This window comes from Lissotriton vulgaris, unplaced genomic scaffold (genome assembly GCF_964263255.1).
Source record: "Lissotriton vulgaris unplaced genomic scaffold, aLisVul1.2 SCAFFOLD_459, whole genome shotgun sequence".
Taxonomy (NCBI): domain Eukaryota; kingdom Metazoa; phylum Chordata; class Amphibia; order Caudata; family Salamandridae; genus Lissotriton; species Lissotriton vulgaris.
Genome location: NW_028246331.1, coordinates 385719 through 406377, shown reverse-complemented (window position 1 = coordinate 406377; position 20659 = coordinate 385719). Strand labels below are relative to the sequence as shown.

The following is a 20659-nucleotide window of genomic DNA, read 5'->3' as shown; positions in this document are numbered from 1 at the left end:
CCCTCTACAATGCTGGCTCCACCTCCTGTGGCTTGTCTGATGTCACTGCCCTGCACTGTGAAAGGAGAGGACGAATCATGTCAACAGAGTGCTCCAGAGCTGTATCTTCCCTCCCCTGTGCTGGCTCCACCTCCTGTGGGGCGGCTGATGTCTCTGCCCTGCACAGTGAAAGGAAGAAGAGAGTCATGTAAACAAAGTGCTCAGGGACTGGTTTGGACTAGGCAGAGGCCTCTCTGCCTTCAGAGAACAAAGGACTTTGGGGTACAAATATTGGGACCCTGATCCCAAGAAATTAGATCACTTCTGGAACAAGAAATCTTTCTGCCAAAGAGAAGAACCAATGAAGCTGCAGGAGTTTGGACTGCCCCTCTGCCAGTGTGCTGTTTGCTGGGTTGGCCTGCAGTGGTTGCTTCATTGCCAAGGGAAAGGAGAAGGTACTTTTTAAGGACCTTCATCATCTACAGAATATTCTCCAAGGGCTTGAACTGTGCTTGCTTCCTGCTGAAGTCTCAGGGACAAAAGACTTCCCCTCCAGCTTCCCCTGTGAATTTCCTTGCTGGGAATTCTGTCTACAGACATTTGCGTGTCGCTGGGAGCTGGAAGCGCGATGCATCGAGAGGAAGCGTGTTGCCGCCGCAGCTGAAATCGTCGCATCGCCGGAGAAGCAAGCCTTCGCCGCATCTCCCTGGAAGCATGTGTTCATCGAAGAAGCGTGACACCATCGTGAGAGTCACCATCGCATCAGCGGAGAAGCGTGTCGCAGGGCCTATCGCTGCTCCAAAGTACAGAGTCGTCGCAAGGCTTCCAGGGCATCATCGCATCGTCATCACATCGCCGCCTCAAGGGCGCCATCTTCTCGCATCGCAACCGGATCATCACATCGCATCAAGGCGCCATCTTGCTCACCGCGACGGGCCCGCAGGCCGAGAATCTACACATCACCTCCACCGGTAAGGATCACGACGAGTCCCCTACTCTGCGCAAGCATTGAGGCAGGACGCAACCGTTCCCCGGATCACGTACCGACGCATCTCTCCTTTTGCAAGCCTTTTTTTTTATTTTGCGTAAGTATCCTGATACTTTGTTGAGAACTTTGTCGCATTTACCATCAACTTGAACTAAGCAACGTTAATCATCTTTAAGTCAACTTTTAGTATGGTATTGTGGAGTTTTGTCGTTTGTGGTCTTGTGTTAAGTCTATATAAAGAATACTTATTTTTTTAAAACCTGTGTTGTGCCCATGTGTAGTGTTTTCACTGTATTACTGTGTTTATTCATAAATGCTTAACACACTGCCTCTGAGATAAGCCTGTCTGCTCGTGCCAAGCTACCAAGGGGGTTGGCAGGGGTTATTAAGGAGTGTAATCCCCTTATCCTGACTTAGAGGTAAGGGTCCCTATTTGGACAAAGGTGAATACCATTGCCAACTAGAGACCCCCAGATCTAACACTTCCTGTCAACCTAAAGAGACCAATACATCAAATTTGCATGCTCATTCCTGAGGTGATCATTATTGAGGTGGCCACAGTCATTTACATGTAAGAAAGGTACATGAATACTCCAGGCAGAATCTAGGAAATGCTAGACACAGGACTTGGCCGCCATGTTGACCCGGGAAGTTCAATGTTAGTTGCTTTTCAAGAGGAAGAAGAGTTTCCTGAACACACAAACTAACTGGGTTGTGAATTTGGACACCTATAAGGCGGAGTTATTTGCACATACTGTAGCTTTTATTTTAGAGGCATTCAGTTTTAGGAGGTTATCCGCCCCTCATGCAGATGTCTACCAAAAGGGTTTCTGTACATTACCTGCATCACACCTGTCACTACACGTGAAATTATTTTAAGGACATTTTTTAGTAAAAATGCTGATCCTCTGCTGTTATTTGACGTACCATGTTAAAGAGATAATGGGGTTATCTCATAATTTATTCAGAGAATTATAGAAGGTGTTCCAGAAGCCAAAATGAGAACAAGTTTGATATATATCCAAAATTATCTTCCTGAGCCATGTAAGAAATAATTCTGGCTTTCTGAGTTCTAATGAATTACTACAGAACTAACATGCTGTATTCATGATTAATGTGAGACACGCCAGAACACAGGGGCATAGTATCAAGACAGGCGATAAAATCATCGCCGTTTTAGCTGCAGAAAACTGCAGCTAAAATGGCGATAATGGGCTTGATAATATGCTCTATGGAATTCCAATTGAAGCCCATGTTAAATGTGAAGGACATCTAACATGGGCTTCAATTGGAATTCCATAGAGCATATTATCAAGGCCATTATCGCAGTTTTAGAGGCAATAATTTTATCGCCTGTCTTGATAATATGCCCCGCAATGTTGCTGGAAACAGAGCTCCTGAACTGAAAGTAGGAAACTGCAGTATATGATAAAATGCTGGGTTATATGTTGTAATAGAAAGTATGGTGAGTGTTCATGATAGCTAAAATGAGGACACTTTAAGTTCAGCATCCCCTTTCTGTTTACTCAAGCTATCAACTATCTCTGTTGCCAGAAGCGAAGATGAGCAAGTTGAGTGGCCATTGAGATTCTTGACTTACTGGAGCCAAGGTCAGCTCTGCATCTACAGCTGCAAGCATTGCAAGCCTTCTCGCTCTCACATTCCATTCTGAACCAACGACCGGCTCCTTCCACTATCTCTGTTGATTAAAACCACTCTGATTTTGAAATAGTAAATGAGAGAAATGTGGTTGTTGGTTGAGGGGGTGAAACCCTACTCAAGCAACAGTCACAATCCTTGTCAAGGTGAACCACAAAAAGTCACAAAATGTATGTGTGCTTAATCCTGTGGTAGCTTGGCACAAAAGCAGTCGGGTTTAACTTAGGCAATGTGTAAATTCTGTATGTAGTACTTAAACAATAATACATTATTTGACAACAAAAATCCAATCAGTAGAACCAGAATTATGATTTTTTTAAAGTTTGAAGTGAAAACTTACTTCTAGTCTAGTGAGACTAGGTCAAAGTTGCTTATCTTCAGACTAAGAAGATTTTTTTAAGTAAAATGTCTGAGACTGTAAAGTTCCTCGGGACAAGACATCCGGCTGTGTCCCAGTTGGAGCCATCTTTGTCAGGGAGCCGCACGACAAAGTTGCATTGAAGATTTCTATGTTCGGACTTAGGGCCATATGTTGGTAATTACTATTTACCGATTCTAAAATACCGAATTTTACCGATTCGGTATTTCAGAATCGGTAAATGGTATGTAGCAAAAAATTCGGTACATATTACGAATTCGGTAATATTCGGTATTACCGAATAGGTATTTACGGATTCGGTAATTCCCATTTATTCCCATTCAACTTGTAGTTGGTGGTAAATAACGAATCCTTAAAGCACATAAGCACTCTTAAATATGCTTCCTACATACCCGATCCGGTAAATAATGATTCGGTAAATACAGAATCGGTAAATACCGATTCAGTATTTACCGAATCATCACATACATTGGAGATTGCTCAATACCGGTCGGTAAGCCTGATATTTACCGAATTTTGGGTTTTCCGACCGGTAATGAGCCACCTACATCGGGCCCTTAGTCTCTATTTTTTTAAGGTTGAAAATCTCCAGCAGGACGAGGTTGCAGGCTGTAAATGACGAGGGCTCCAGGAAGCTTAAAACACTCACATATATCAGCCCAGGGTATATGTATCCACTTTGCTAAGGACTTAAAACTAAATTAAATGTGCAAACCAGATGTAAGCCAATGTTACCATGTTTTAAGGAGTGAACACAAGCACTTTAGCACTTGTTAGCAGTGGTAAAGTCTTAAGGCCAACAAACAAAATCAACAAAACAGGAGGGGAGGAGGAACAAATGTTTACGGGTAGACTGCCCTATGGCGAACAGTTCTAAAAGTAACTTTTTGGTCGGCATCATAGGGTTTTATGTTGTTTCATTTAAATGTCTGTAAGTAGATTTATTTTACAGAAGCTGCACGTAATTTAGAGACAGGTCTCACATTTAAAAAGAATAGATTTACACTCCAATGGGTAATACGATTCTACAAATGAGTTTCTGTTTGTACATTTATTTTTTTGCCTTTAGTTTTTTCCACGTTCTCTTGACTGCTCTTTGGCTTCAAAATAATATTTATTGTGAATTATATAAAAATAAATTATATACATATTTAAAAATATATATTTATTGTTTAAATCTTTCCCTGTATAAAATCTACATTGAAGGTTTATTCAAACATATTTTAAAATAAATAGCACTAAATCAGACAGAGAAAAGTAAGCATTATATTTTAAAACAGAGTGAAAATGGTCATGGACTGCATAAGTTTTACAGACTTTGAACAATTTAAATATGTAATATAAACAAAAAGGAAAGTCATATTTTTGTTGACTCATTTATTCTCTGAACGTGTACCCGCTGAGATAAGTAACATTTGTATGTACATATTTAGCCTTTTGCACAGGAAAGTTAATGCTTCTAAATTTGTCTTCCCCAGCAGCATATCTCCCAGTGCAGCCATATTCTGTGTACTAGTTAACATTCTAGGGCTAGATGTAGGTATTTGAAATTTACCGATTCTAAAATACCGAATTTTACCGATTCAGTATTTTAGAATCGGTAAATGCTATATAGCTAAAAATCGGTAAAAATTACCGAATCTGTACAATTCTGTAATTACTGAATCGGTATTTACCGATTCGGTAATTTCCATTCATTCCTATGGGCCTGTAGGCCCAAAGGCATGAATGTGAATTAACGAATCGGTAAATACCGATTCGGTAAAATAGGGAAAGCTTCAAGGGTGGCAGGGTGTCACAGTTACACCCTGTTGCACCCCTGAATAGTGCTTGTGTGCACATGTGGCACACATACATGCCCTAAGGGCATGTATGTGTGCCACATGGCACTGTTGAAAATGCACAGATTTGCATTTTCAAAGGTATTCAGTATTTACCACCAACTAATAGTTGGTGGTAAATAACGAATCCTTAAAGCACAACAGCACTCTTAAAAGTGCTTCCTACATGTCATTTACCGATTCAGTAAATACCGAATCGGTGAATGATGATTCGGTAAATACCGTATCGGTAAATGATGATCCGGTAAATACCGAATCGGTAAATACCAATTTGTTATTTACTCAATCCTCCCCTATATCACAATTGGCTCAATACCGGTCGGTAAACCTGAAATTGACCGAATTTCGGGTTTACCGACCGGTAATGGGCCACCTACATCGGGCCCCTAGTTCTTTAATAGAATTCTGTGATGTTTACAGGCAACTTTATGGGAAGAAGGGGTAATGATAGGTGGGCTGAAACTGTAATGAGGCTTATCTCAGGTATTGGATATAAATCTACTGGCTATATATCTGTTGGCTGAGAGCCTATCAAAATACAGCATTTTCTGTAGTGTTCTGCTGTCTGATTTGTAATTGTAGTTACCCAGTCAGCAACAATAGTAGCCAGTTATGAACAAGCCCCTTCAGACCTTAGTTGCCGAGTGAAAGAGTAGGAATGTCAGACGGCATCTAAAGTGGCCAGCAGGTTAAATGTGAGCCATGCCCATATGCTGCCGTCATCGTTTAGCCATTGGATGTGGTCTACGGCTGAATCAGGTAGAATCACACTTGAAATATTCAAAGACAATTGTTTCAGGTAATTAGAGCTTGCGATTAATGCCCTGGCTGAAAATGGCAGGCTTGAAATTGGTTTTGGTTTTTTTTGGGTTCCAACATACCATTTTTCAATACTAAGGTCCCTCTTACCTGGTTCATATGAACTACAACACAAATAGGCTGCAATGAATTTAGCAATTTAGGTATTACTGGATCAATTGTATGTCAGATAACGTCAAACTCTTTACAAGACAGGTTTCACTAGAATAGCTGTGTTCTATTAAAGCAAGGTAACAGATGGAGAGAGTCGGCTGACCGTGGCCTTGTGTGATCGGCCATTTTATCTCGAGCGCTTTCAGTGTACGAATCTCTCAATTCCAGCTTTAGATTGACTAAAGAGACAAGTTCTTCTCAGAAAAGTAATAGAGCTGTGATGCATTTTTAAGGTCACACTGGACTGGTAAACTCATGACATTGACTCAGTCCTTCGACTAGAGGATCTAAAAGCAATGAGTTGTACTCTATTTTTATTCAAAGCGTAGTGTGACGGCCTTATTGTGTCAAAAGCCTATTATTCATCTGTTTACAATGCCTTGATTTGTGTAGCTTCAAGGGGAACAAGATTGACCATGCTGACCAATAAGCATTTGTTATAATTAGTAATGGGCAGATTGGGATCTGGTGGACTAGTGGTAATTACCAGTGGTGGGGTCAAGGCTGTGGTTAAGATCCTTGAAATAGTCAGAGACAAATTTCTAGGCTTCTTTGTGATCCAGATGGTGAAACAATCAGACAACTTTACTGGAGAACCATATGAAGACTTGTGTCACATGGCCCATGGGAACATTGTCTTATTCTCTAGGTTAGCATGAGCAAGCTGCAGCTTGCCCGCTGCTTTGTGCAAGTTACTACACAACTTTATTTTTGCAATAATTTCTATGGCTGTTTTCACATGAGAACTCATCGCTGTGTTCACACTCTGCAGGTTCCTGGGATTTTATCTGATCATCGTGGACAAGGTCGAACAACAATGCCCCTTGTTATTTTGTTTTGGCCGGGTCTTAGCACCTAGACAAAACACAATGATACAGCTGTTGTTTTGGACAACATAATTTGGTCTTATTGGGATACACGAATAGGGAGCCCACACTTGGAGAAAGAACAGCGAGACAGCACCTGTGATGTAGATCTACTATCTATAGGCTAAGGTCTGGGGTCGGCTGGCAAAGGCCAGAGATCTTCTAATATATAATAATACTATTTCTAAGCAAGTGTTGGGATGTTAGGCTATATTGTCTTTTCACAATGACATCTCCTTTCCTAATTTATGGACCAGCTACTACGCTGATGTAGTCTGTATTTGTATTATGCATTTTCCTGCTTGTTGTGGCACGTATACTACATGTTAGGGCACGTTAGTTAAAATAAATATTTTAAACGTGTTCGTGTCTCTGTCCGATCTTATTGTGGACAAGTACAAGAGTGTGAGTAAAAGGATGTGTCTTGCTACCGCGATTCCTGAGAGATCTGGGAGTGTTGTGTTCTGGGGGTCTAATCACTTGTTTCTCTGTGAGTGAGTAGGAGAGCAAGTGAGACACTATAGCTAGTCGGTCCTGGGCTCATGGGTGGTAGGAAGACTGAGTCCCTATACACTAAGGTCCCACATGCCTGTGCATAGTTCTGTTCTTGGGCAGAATCCCTGCAACATGGAGCAGCCAACGTTTGGTCTAGTACTTATTCTCGAGACCCCTAAAAGCGCATGTGCTTTTCCACCATATCCTCTCACCGGTTCCCGGAGACATCCGTGGTGGGGGGGTTTGCCTCCTATATTTGTAGGGTTTCCCTATTTCTATAGGTTTTTCAAGCTTGAAGTTGAAAAGGTATTTAGACCCTATTTTGCGCTGACATTTTACTTATTGATTTATTTATAAACATGGCACAACCTGTTGCTATTGTGGCACCTAGCCGCGCAGTGGTTACAGCTTACTTAACTCAACACGGAGTCCCCAGTGCTGGGGCTTACATTATTTTTGTGGTTGAGGCGGTTCCTGCATACCACTTTGTAGTGTTATATTCTTGGGTTTCATTTCCTGCAGTTGATGCAAATGTTAATTTGTTTCATGCTTACACGGCTGCTGCTCCTCCAACAGCATATCGTCCTTATGCATTTCTTGAAGTTCAATTGACGTCCTGGGAGCATACGATTTGCTTTAATGGCGTCCTTCCTCACCCTGTCTCTTTTGTTCGAATGGGCACCTTGTCTATCGATGGGGCTACTTGGCCGGTTTTGGGCGGTTTTACATCCCATCCAAATTATCTCAATGTTACTGTGGTAGAGCTACATGTATTGTGCACACAGTTGATTCATCTTCATAGACGAGTCATACAGTTTATGTCTCGTGCACTTCAGGCAGCTCTGGCTGGAGTTGCCCCGCTGGCACCAGGTCACGGCGGTGGACTTGTAATGATTAACTCTGTAATGGGTAAACGCCCTCAAAATAAGGATGACTTACCATTTTGGCTCGCAGAGAAATGTGAGCAGATTGAGGCTGTTTTTCCACTTACAACACCTGTTGAAAAACACACGATCCTTACAATGAGTATGCCAAGCGGTCTGATTCCTCCTTTACTGAACTGCACCGCCTGGGTGACAGTGTTTGCTTCAGTGTATACACTGTGCTTTGGCATCCCCTCCATGAGCGTTCTGCCAAGCGTTCTGAAGAAGGTACAGGATCAATACGGGCTCATCCATTCCTAGATTTGAGGATGAAATTAGTGGGCATGTTCCCTGTTGTTTCCGATTTGATTCTGAACAAAATTAAAGGTGAAGCAGTTTGCTTACAAGTGCGCCAATGCCTGGCAGAAGTGGCGGATGTGAATCGGGAGCGACAGTTGCCGATTTTTATTGCAAATGTGTATTCATCCTTGGGACGCAATAATTTGGGGATTCAACCTTTTACTCACCCACAAATTAAACCCCCTCCTGAGAAGGAGGGTCAACCAGTCTGTCCTAAAAAGGCATGGAACAAAAATATGCAGCAGCAACAACAGAAGCCAAGTCCTGATGCAGGTTCGCCTACACCAGACACTTCTGAGCATAGATATGATGTTCGTGACCACTCTAAAATTAAGACATCGGGGAAGCTCCAGGTTCCTGATCCTCATTCTCCTTGTTCCTTTCAAGAATCATCGGATCAACAATTCGGCAGAGGAGGGAGACAGGATCGCAGACAAGGCGAGTCTACGCAAACGAGACATGATCCGCAGCGCCAGTTTGATGTGAAAGTCAAGCAGGAGGTACCACCTCAATATTGTGTCCCATTTCAGAAGAAAAAAGTTGCTGCTTTGACTGCAAAGTATGCCTCAGATAGTGAGAACCCTCCCCCTCAACAGGAGTTGGGCGGTAACCCTCCTCGACAGCGCGGTGGAGGTAACCATAGTGCGGCAGTCACTCCACCAGGCAAAAGCAACTGACACTTTTATTACTGCTGAAACAGCAGATACTCGTTTTGCTCCACCTGATAGCCTTTATGAAGTGAGCTTCCAAATTAAAAGTGATAATAAACGCCCAGTTAAAGCAGTCTTTTGGGAAAATCTAACATCTTCTTATGACATTTTATTGGCAGAGGTTGATTGGTCTTCTCCTTTTTGCCCTTACTTCCTCCAGAGGGAAAGACGTGTATTCTACCCAGTTCTTCGCAATACGTACCTGATGAGGATAAACTTGCTTATGCTTTGGAGTGGGCATTATCCCTTGCTCCAGCATTATATTGAAATCAGGCAGGTTGGGACAAGGATTCTACTATTCATGTGATTCCTTTGTATTCTACACCACAGCCCCAACCCCAGTATCCAATTAACCGTGATGCTAGAGCATCCGTAAGTGACATTTTTACTCAATTGGAATATCAGGGAGTGATTGAACCCTGTGTTTCTTCGATGAATAATCCTCTTTTTCCGATATTGAAACCGGACGTTCATATCATATAGTTTTAAACTATAGACATTTGAATAGTCATGTCCGTACCTTTGTGATTCAGAACACGCATAGTGTGCGTTAGTAAACGACATTGTTAAAAAAAAGTATAAACCTACTTTGGATATTTGCAACAGCTTTTTTAACTATACTTTGGCTCCTGACAGCCGTGATTTGACCGCCTCAGTGCCCATGGCAATCAATGATGCTATGGGAGGTTGCCTATGGGATATGAGAATAGCCCAGGTGTGTTTGCGGCACACTTTGTTTCAATTTTACATGATATTGACCCTGATGCCTTTTCGTACGTCGATTACATTTATTTGACAGATGGTGAGATGACTCAGGATCTTATGCGCGTGGACCGCATTGTCACACATTTCGCGAAATTAGGCTACAAATATAATTTTGTGAAACCACATATTGCCTTTCTGGCAGTACTTTTCCTTGCTTATGAACTCATTAACGAAAGTAGGGGGTTGGCCCCCACTTTTTGGAGAAAGGTGCTCAACTACAGCCTCCTTCTACACTTACAAAATTGCAGTCTCTGCTGTTTTTTTAAAATTTTGGTAGGACTTACATTCCTAATTATTCCTAGCTTATCAAATTGCTTTATGCATTGATACAACCCTCTTTTTCGTCTTCCAGTTGGCTTCCGGAACATATAGCTGTATTTAGTTCTTTACAGTCTAATCTGTTTGCTACTCAATTCTTGTTAAGGAGACATAATGCAACTAATTTGGTCAAACGGATTGTACCAGGTGCAAGGATTAGGTTCACTTACTTAACTTTCAATGAGGGGGACACGGTCCCCATTGCTTATAGATCACATTTGTATACTTCGGTAGAGATGCGTTTTTCTTCTACAGAAAAAATATTGACAGCCGTACAAATGGCGATTCTTGAATAACGCTCTCTGGCTCAGGGAAAACTCGTTTTCATGGTCTTGCCCGTGCTTGCTTTAGAAGCTGTCACAAAGGCGAGTGTTCCCAATTCTAAGGCTTTACATCCATGTTGGATACAATGGGCCAGTTCATTGATATCAGCTGACGTTAATTTTATCTTTGACCCTTCTTTGCAAACACAAGAGTTTTTACAATATGAACATGTTCATCCTCCTCCTCTATCATTGCTCCCTCTTGATCAGTACAAATGTATTATTTACACTGGTGGATCTGCGCAGCCAGCCATTGGTTCTAAACATGCTTATTCCGCTGCCTGCGCAATTGTGGCAGGCACAATACTAGATGGTGATTTTAAATCCTCCTTGGTGCACACACAGTCCCTTGGGGATGGCAAGGCACAATTGGCCGAGTTATGTGCTTTGGTTTTAGCTCTTGAATTTGCTGGTCCGGTGGTGCCTACGCTTGTAGTGTGTGATTCATTTTATTGTGTACAATCCTTCAATGACAACTTATTCTTCTGGACACAAAATGATTTTCGAGATTCTAAAGGCAGCGCAATTAAGCATAAAACACATTGGGTCAAAGTGTCCGCTGTTAAGGAACGTTTGCCACTCTCTCATGTTATTCATACTTTGGGCCATCAACGTGTGGGAGCACACGCTATTGGTAATTCTCTGGCTGGCGAGGCAGCCAAATCTGCAGTAGACACGTGCTCTGTAGCAGCAGTTACTAGATCGATGACTAAAATTGATGATGATATTTTGGCGGTTGTTGCGATACAAAGGGGGGAACGTAGTTTCCCCAAGGTTTCCCTTCTCGGTATACCTATCATTTAACATCTAATCAAATTCCATTTGTCACTATTCCATCCATTGGTGATTGGCTGATCCCCAACGAGGACTGCAGACTTTCTTTGAGATCGGCTGCACATGAAGGCGTAGCTTCAGCACGTGCCGGCTTGACAGCAGATACTTCATTCTTGCTTTTATTTGTCAATATTCCGATGAGTTTACCACAGTCCTTCTTTCGTACACTGTGCGCATTACTGCTGAGACTGGGCTGGACGGGAAAACAATCCTGGGTTAACTGGGACAATTTACTAAAGCCCTTTGAGGAGGGGGATTGAGCTTACCAGACATGGAAAGGTATTATAGCGCAGCACAGACATTACACGTGCATTACTGGATAAAGGGACTGTAGTGGGCTGGCCCCACATGTTCATGAGTCATAAATAGACGCTGTAGACCAGGGCAGGTAGAAGTAGAAGTTGTTTATTAAGTTCTTAGATGTATATATAATAAGCCCCACCAGAAGCAGCCCCCTAGCTGCTCAGCCCATCCTCAACTGACAACACTCATGCACCCAAACATTCCACTCACACTAACATTCTAACTAGAGCACTCACACTGGCTGAGCAGCTAGATGCAGAGGAGTAAATGAACATATGTACAACCTGAGGATACTACAGTGTCCTCTTCCTCTCGAAACGAAAAACAAAAGAGAAAATAACAATGAAGGAAAAAACTATACACAGTAAAAAATATACAGTTGTAGCAAGAAATCTGTAAACCCAGGGATAAGTGTGAAATCACATCGCGAGAGGAAAAACAGACAACCAAGAAAAGAAAGAAAGAAGAAAGCGATAGGGATAGAAAAACACTAACACTATCCTCCTCCTTTAATAATGAACAAATAAAATAAGTAAGTGAATGAAGAGCCCACATACTACAAGTGAGCAAGAAAAACATAAGTGAGGGGAAGCATAACCCCAGAGTAAACTACAATGGGTGTAACGACACCCCAGGAAGTACTTCTCACGTGAGAAAACTATGGCAAAAACCCAATACGCCACCCCTACTGTGAGGGACACTATGGGACTAAAACCCAAGTGAAAAATTGTTTGGGACTGACACCCAAATGTAAAAATAACGTGGCATGGGACTAAAACCCAAGGACTTGTGTAGCATGAAAAACAGAATGCAGCACAGTGTGGCATCAAAAGATGACAACCCACACACACAAAAACGAATATCGAAGTGAAGGGACTGACACCCAACACACAAATAACAAAGGTGGGACTGACACCCCCTTTAAATAGAGAAATGGGGCTAATACCCATTTAAAATGAACGTGGGGTGATGGGACTAAAAACCCACTCCCATCCCTAGGCAGGGATAAAATAACTGTAACATGGGGTCATGGGACTTAAAACCCACTCCCATCCCTAGACAGGGATAAAATATCTGTAACATGGGATCATGGGACTTAAAAAACCCACTCCCATCCCTAGGCAGGGATAAAATATATGAAACAAAGGGACATAGGACTAAAAACCCACTCCCATACCAACAAAACATCTATAAGGAACACATTTAGCGAAGTTGGCATACTGCAATAACAACACACTAAAAAAATGCTTAGGCTTCTTTTATCTGTAAGAGAAAACAGAAAACATTTAAGCATTAAATAGAGTAGAATGCACAACAAATGTCAATGGTGTGCCTGTCGCCGCAAAGAAAACAAGGATTGTGCTTTGCACGCGTGGGTTCGAATCCCATCCTCGTCGCCATAAATGTAGTGGGCTGGTCCCACATGTTCATGAGTCATAAGTAAACGCTGTAGACCAGGCCAGGTAGAAGTAGAAGTTGTTTATTAAGTTCTTAGATGTAGATATAATAAGCCCCACCAGGAGCAGCATCCTAGCTGCTCAGCCCATTCTCAACTGACAACACTCATGCACCCAAACATTCCACTCACACTAACATTCTAACTAGAAAACTCACACTGGCTGAGCAGCTAGATGCAGAGGAGTAAATGAACATATGTACAACCTGAGGATACTACAGGGACCCCCCACCTTCCCGCATCTCCTCATAGAAGAACACAGGGTATCGCCGATATCACTGCCCACCTTACTAACAGGTGCTGCCCGCCCTAAGCCCAGCGCAATAGACCCTGTACACTGCACAGGTCGGCAGTTGTCAAAGATTGCAGTCAAGCCCAGACTTTCATTGATCTACTCTCCTAAATTGCCACTAAGGTGGTGTCAGTGGATTCCCCTCCAGGAAGACAGAGCAGTAATGGGCACATTGGCTAAGTTAGAGATAGAATACATGGGAGATCTGTTCCGGGTCGGGTGGTTAAAACATGGGACCAGGTCTCTGCTCAAAGAGAGGGGATCACGGCAATGGACGCTTCCCATTATTTCAGATTCAGAACAGCCTTAGGAGCAATACCAGGCTTAAATCTGCAGGAACCTGCCCCGATGCCAGCGCTCACTTATCTATTATAGATTCAGTTTCCACAACATGGCATAACAATGTTATTTAAGCTTTTTAAACCACAGGGTGGTCATAACAGAGCGAAGTATCAGAAGGAATGGTAGGAAGAACTAAGGGCGGTGATGACTGATGCACAGTGGACCTGGGGCCAGATGTAGGTAAATCTCATTTACCGATTCATAAATACCGAATTTTACCGATTCGGTATTTATGAATCTGTAAATGAGATGTAGGTAAAAAATCTGTATTTTTTACCGAATCGGTAAGATTCGGTACCGAATCGGTATTTGCTATTGAATCCTATGGGCATTGAAGCCCATAGGATTCAATAGCAAATACCGATTCGGTATTTACCGGATCGGTAAAAATACCGAATTGCTAAGGGGGACAGGGTGTCACTTTGACACCCTGTTGCACCCCTGTAACTGGCGTTTGCGCCATGTGGCACACATACATGCCCTTAGGGCATGTCTGTGTGCCACATGGCACAGGTGTACATGCACAGATGTGCATGTACACAAGAATTCGTAATTTACCATGCAATTGTATTGCATGGTAAATACCGAATTCTAAAGGCCCTGCAGCACTGTTAGAAGTGCTACCTACATCACAAAATACATTTTCGGTATTTTTACCGAATGGTAAATTTACCGAATCGGTAAAATGTACAGAATCGGTAAATTTACCGATTCTGTAATTTTACCGATTCGGTAAAATTACAGAATCTGTAAAATTACCGAAAATGTACGTTTTTCTAGCCCCTACATCTCCATAGCCCTTTACCGGTCGGAAACGGCCGAAAATCGGTATTATCGGCCGTTTCCGACCGGTAAAGGGCTACCTACATCTGGCCCCTGGTGTTTTAAGAACACGAAAACGATATCAATGAACAGCAAACATAGATTGCTGCACTTCAAATATATACACAGAACATACTACACACCAGCAAGGCTTTTTAAATACGGGCTAAGGGACACAGATCAATGTATTCGTTGCATGGCTCCAAATGCACATTTTACGCACCTGGCTTGGGAGTGCCCAGGTATTCACACATTCTGGAGGGAGGTGTACCAGATATTGACCAAAATGCTGGGATGCGAAATTCCTGAAACACCACTAACAGCTTTATTAGGCTACGACAAGGTAATACCGAAAGGAGTGCGCAAAGTAGCGGCCATTCGTTTATTGCTGGCAAAGAGGAGAGTAGCCATGCGTTGGATGAAAGGCCCGCTTCCCACCATATCGGAGTGGAAGAGCGACCTCGCATACTGTTCCATGCAATCGGAGAGCTACAATGAGCTGTTGCCATTGAAGTGTGCGCAGCCGCGGTCGGTAGTGGGAGTACCTGCCGGGCGGTGACATGGTGAGGGGGAGGGGTAGGGTGGGGGTAGTAATCCCCCAATGCGATGCAGTGCGAGCAACAAAATTCGTTTTATTTATTTATATGTTTACTTACCTGTAAAGCTCTGTGGATTACTACCCCCCACTCTGCCCCTCCCCACGTCACCGCCCGGCAGGTACTCCCACTACTGACCGCAGCTGAGTGTGCGCCTAAAGACATATGGGGCCCGTACCGACGCTACCTGCTGGAGTTGGCTGCTGATAAGTCGACATCCGATGAAAGTGTAATAGTGCCTAGTGTGAACTCGTGTGCAGGAAATACAGGTTGACAATAGTGATACGTTCTGGATAAATACTGTATTGACCTTGATCACAATACAAAGCAAGCTACAATACACAGCCTGATGGCACTGTAACAACGAGGCACTATGGCAAAGTAGTGATGTACACTTACTGTATAACTGTTTGACAACAATGTTTGTATACACAGATATATATTTTGTATGTATGCGGTATTGCCCACACGGGGTTCTGGGTTACAAGTTTTATTTGTCTTAATGTAATGACAAAATGGGAAAATAAAGTTTAAAAAAAAAAAGACTTCATTGTTGCAACAACGTTTTTGGTGGTGTGGTTTATATTAGCAGGCGGGTAAATATGTTCTTTCCTGTGACATTTCTCATGAAGCCCTCTCTGTGCCTGCTGCAACTAACCTCTAGGATCCTATAAATTCACAGAGGTACTGGCATTGGACCCCTGCCTCCAAAAATCTGCCTCTCATGGCTCCAGCCCTCCAGGGAAATGCTGAGGGTATCAATGGCAAATCCGACCTGAAGGAGTGAGTTAGTCTCTAGCCACCGAAATGACAATAACGACTGAGTATTAAGAGGCTATTTTGATTGTAACATCTAGCAAAAACTTATAAGCAAAAACTTTTTTAGCCTCATGGGCTGGATTGAACATATCTTTTTGAAGCTGGCTTGAGGTCTCATCACAAACCAGACATTATTCCAGAATGAGCTGGGGATAGGAGTGACTGAGTCACAAAGGAAAATTGCAGATGTGAAGTTTTGTACCCTGGCTTTTTGCTTGCTGAAAGCCGTCAAAATGTCCGACTGAAGATCTGACTAAAAATGTTAAACATGAGGAATTCAGTGTAGAAATAATGACTACCAAAACGTATTTCCCATTATCCTGTAATATAGCCTTCTAGCCCGCCGTAGAGGGCTATACCGGCTATTAAAGGCCCTCTCCAGCGTTAAAGGCCCGACCTGAAGGCGAGGGCCTTTAACAGGGGAGAGGGACTTTAGTAGCGGGTATAGCCCAGTTATGAAGTGCTATAAGGCTATTAGAACATTCTGCCACAAAGCCTTATGGGAGCGCGAGGGGATTGGAATCCCCTAAGGTTCCCTGAAGCCTTTGTTCACAACCAGAGCTGTGAACAAAGAAACATTGGAATGTTGGAGCGCCTCCAGGCTTATACCAGCCATTATAAGCCCGGAGCACTCCGTTGTTTTCAATGGAGCTACCAACATTCCAATGTTCTAATCCAAGTAACCTCATACCTCGCTTCCCACTCTAGGGTGAAGAAGAACACTTTTTTAATGGGATTAGGCACGCGTAAATTGAGATACCCACGCTTCGAAAAGGCCTAGAGCAAATTTAATTATGCGCAATTCACATAATTATAGGAATTTTGCATTACACCTGTTACGCGAAATTTCAGAAATTACGCCAGTACACATAATTACACACCATTCTCTGTAAACCTTTAGGGGCACATTGACGGGAAATGCTACCTTGCTGAGCTGTCCTGCACCACAGGGAAAGAGCAGGAATGCATGCATGTATTTATCCAATACGGTGCACTCCTGTCCTTTACTCCTGCGCTGGCACCGTTTCGACAATCTAGCACTAACACAAGTACCCTTGAACCCAGGTGCAAGGGTGACTGTGTTGTAAGCAGGATTGTTTTTGTGAAGAAAGGGGCACAAAAGCCATCCATAGAGACGTTTCTCCTTATCCATGTGTGCTGCTGGAAAGATCAAAAATCGAGGAGAAATAAAGATATTTCTCCTCATTATACCTCTCCTGGGTGGTAAGATTTTAACGCGTTCCCAGGTTCACAAAGTCCATGTAAATCTGGGAATTCATCAAAAACCGTGGGAGTTGCTTTGGAACACCTACCTCAGCACCCATGGAACTCCTCCCTTGCGCAAAGTAAGGCAACGCAGCAGTTTGAGTTGCATTGCATCACTCCATGTTTGTGATGCTTTTCAAAGCCACACAGAGTGGCTTTGCGTGGCTTCATAAATATGACATGTAGCTTTGCGTTGTGCATGTACCATGTCGTGTGGTACAAGTATGACGGCCTTGTAAATATGCTCCGTACTGCAAATGTGCAAAGCAAGAGAAGAAAAAAATGTGAGTGGCTGTTATTTGTAATACTTTTTCTCTCTTATTATTTGAGCACAGAATGCGTTCTTGTGTCAAAAATTGACTGGAGAATGCATTTCTCGCTAAAATATATAGAATGGAATGATAGATTTGCATTTGTCATAACTTCACGTAACTTTGCAGAAATTCGCGTAATTACGTTAAAGAAAATTATGTTAATTTTGCACACCTCTAGCCTTGAACTGATTTGGGAATTTTGAAAAAAATGAGGCACCCTCAATTGATGCTATTCAGATGTTGCATGTAGCTCTTTACAAAATCCCAACAATAAGTTGTAACATTTTTAGGTGCTGGGAAATACAACCTTTCACCATTTTTGCAACTGTCACATCAAAACAAAATGCAGGGCAATGTAGCAAATGACAGACTTAACAGTCTGATGTTTAGCCAGTTGTCTTTCTGCATATCTCATTAACTATTCATCCTATGCCAAAGTTGCTCTATGTTCTCACAAACCAGCCATGATTTTCTGATTGTGTTATTTTCTTATAGGAATGAACCTGTTGCAAAGTTCCCCGTACGAGCCATTTGCGCGAGGCGTGGACTCCATCAGGCTGGCGACCTTCCCTGCAGGTACACTTTCCTTCTTACGGCTGAGGGTCTTGTTTTCCATATTCTTCTGGTATAAACATTTTCCACTCACAAGGTCACCAAGTTCTGGAACTCTAGTGACCACATTAGCATGTTTGTTCTTTCATTTATGAAGATGCCATGAAGTAGATTGGACGCACAAAATTGTGGCTTCGCACCCTTCTAATAAGTCAGATTTGCATGTATTTTTGGATAACAATCCTTATACAATACTATTCACAAGTTTGAGGGCTCACATTCATTTTCCCAAAGTGAAGTCAGTCACAAGTTCTAGAAGTTTAAAATTTGATCTTTATTCAATTCTTGTTTTCAGTGAAATAGCCAACGCGTTTCGTCCGTTACCGGACTTCTTCAGGGCATAGCAAGTTTATAATATTATTCCAGGATATATGTGCCTGTCAATAATCAATTCAACCCCCGTAATTTTAAAAGATTGCCTATCAATTTTTTGGCAATATAGAGATGGCTTTATGATTTTCAGTAGATACTGCAAAGTGTAACCACAGGAGTACGCGTGTCGTCAATCATGTGGTCATCTGGTTCGTCGATAGGTACTATCGACGAACCAGATGACCACATGATTGACAATTTTGTGCATTTAATTTGAAGAGATAATCATATTTTTCTCACTTAATCTTCATGGGACATAGGGGACTGTGTCTCAGGCTATCAGCACCTTCTTTTTGCCTCTCAGGAATTGTAGGAGACGTTAGATCAATGCGGGAATTAGTGCTTTGATCCCTTTTTTCTTTGGTCATGAAGTAGATTGGACATGGTCCAGCAAAAAACAAGTGTCCGAAAAAGTCCAGAAACAGGAAGATGCAGATGAGGTGTCACATTCTGTTATCCATGTTAACGTCACTATAAGAAGATTGCACTAGTATTAATTAAACAAACAGAGCATCTACAATGGAAATAATCCAAGTGTACCTCATCAGACAATCCATATGAATTTAGTAGTGGGTGCATCAGAGAATAGAGAAAGAGGAGAGAGGCAATTAAAGATGGCTCCCACAGTAGCATCAAACATTGACCTTTATGTTTAAATACCAAATCTAAAGCAAGTATGTTGGATGCTGTAAATGAAGTGGTCTTTACCACCTGAGCTGAGCTCTGCTGCACTCCTGGCACTTAAAGATGGCCCCCTAGTTGTAGATGCCCGGAGCCGTGCCATCGTTGGAGTCACTGGAGCAATCATGGTGTTTTATATATAAGCGTAGCTGAGGGACAGCGAGGTTTTGACACACTTGGGGCCTCATTTACAAGTCCCCGGCGCCACCGGAGCGTCACTTTTTGTGATGCTCCGGTGGCTCTGTGTCCTGCTCTATATTAACAATGCAGTGCTAAGCCACTTTGCGTGGCTTCACACAGCCTCGTAAATATCATTTCTTTTAATGCAGTTTTCTGCGCTAAAGGGCCGTGCAATGGGTGATGCTGTGAGCGTTCCATGCAACACACATGGCTTTTCGACACTGCCCCAGATTTACAAGGAATTGTAAATCTGAGGCAGCGCCAAAAGCTTACGGCTCCCCAGGGGAGGCGCAACAGTAGCGCAATGAGGAGAAATGCTTTTATTTCTCCTCGTTTTTTTGCTCTTTCTATGTATGCTGCTGTTCGTGCACGGGGTGTGTACAGGAATGTGCCTTTTTTTTTGTAAGAACGGTTCATTCTGCACTTAGGCAATGACACAGCTCGGTGCAGTAAAATTGCTTGCAGCACCGCACTGTGTTATTGTCTGGTAAATTTGTTCCCAGCAGAGGCAGAGCTAGGCGCTATTTTGAAGGTACTCAATGTACTGGCAGGACAATGATGAGGGCACTGTAGTGGAAGAGTGGCAGAAGGATCAACAACTGAATCTATCTCAAAGGGTTTATAGCAATGATGGGTATTTCACAGCAATTAAGGTCCCTATGCTTGACCAAACACCTTTCTATGTCTACGGCATAAGAGTCTACATTATATCTTAGAGGCTGGTCCCTCATTTTGCACAGGGCCCCGCCAGTCTATGTTATGCTGCAGTATTAGTTATTGAAGGCAGAAGGCCAAGGTTATGGCGCTGGAGGAGGGGGGGGGGGTGTTGCTACTGATCGAAGAGCCAGGGCTTGAGAAGTCGTCTGAAGGCCAGGAGGTCTTGGGTCTGCCGTAGGTTGGTGGGGAGGGTGTTCCGGGTCTCGGCAGCGAGGTGGGAGAAGGATCTGCCGCCGGTGGTTGTTTTTCGGATGCCTGGTACTGTGGCAAGGGCGAGGTCGGCGGAGCAGAGCTTGCGGGTAGGGGCGTAGAAGCTGAGTCGTTTGTTGGGGTATGCTGGGCCGGCATTGTGGAGGGCCTTGTGTGCATGGATGAGGAGCTTGAAGGGTATCCTCTTGTTGACGGGGAGCCAGTGTAGGTCTCTCAGGTGGGGTGTGATGTGGCTGCGGCGGTGGATGTTGAGGATCAGTCGTGCCGAGGCGTTCTCGATGCGTTGCAGCCATTTCAGAATATATCAGACATGGAGAATCTCTGA

At 43.0% G+C, this 20659-nt stretch overlaps 1 protein-coding gene across 1 annotated transcript in view; it reads left to right on the top strand.

Annotated features, from left to right (window-relative positions):
- LOC147665984 (GDNF family receptor alpha-4-like) overlaps nt 1–20659 on the top strand; it is a 432571-nt gene that overhangs the window by 242363 nt on the left and 169549 nt on the right. The window contains exon 3 of the mRNA XM_086949349.1: nt 18058–18138. Within this exon, the coding sequence (XP_086805475.1) occupies nt 18058–18138 (81 nt within the window). The remainder of the gene's footprint in view (nt 1–18057; nt 18139–20659) is intronic.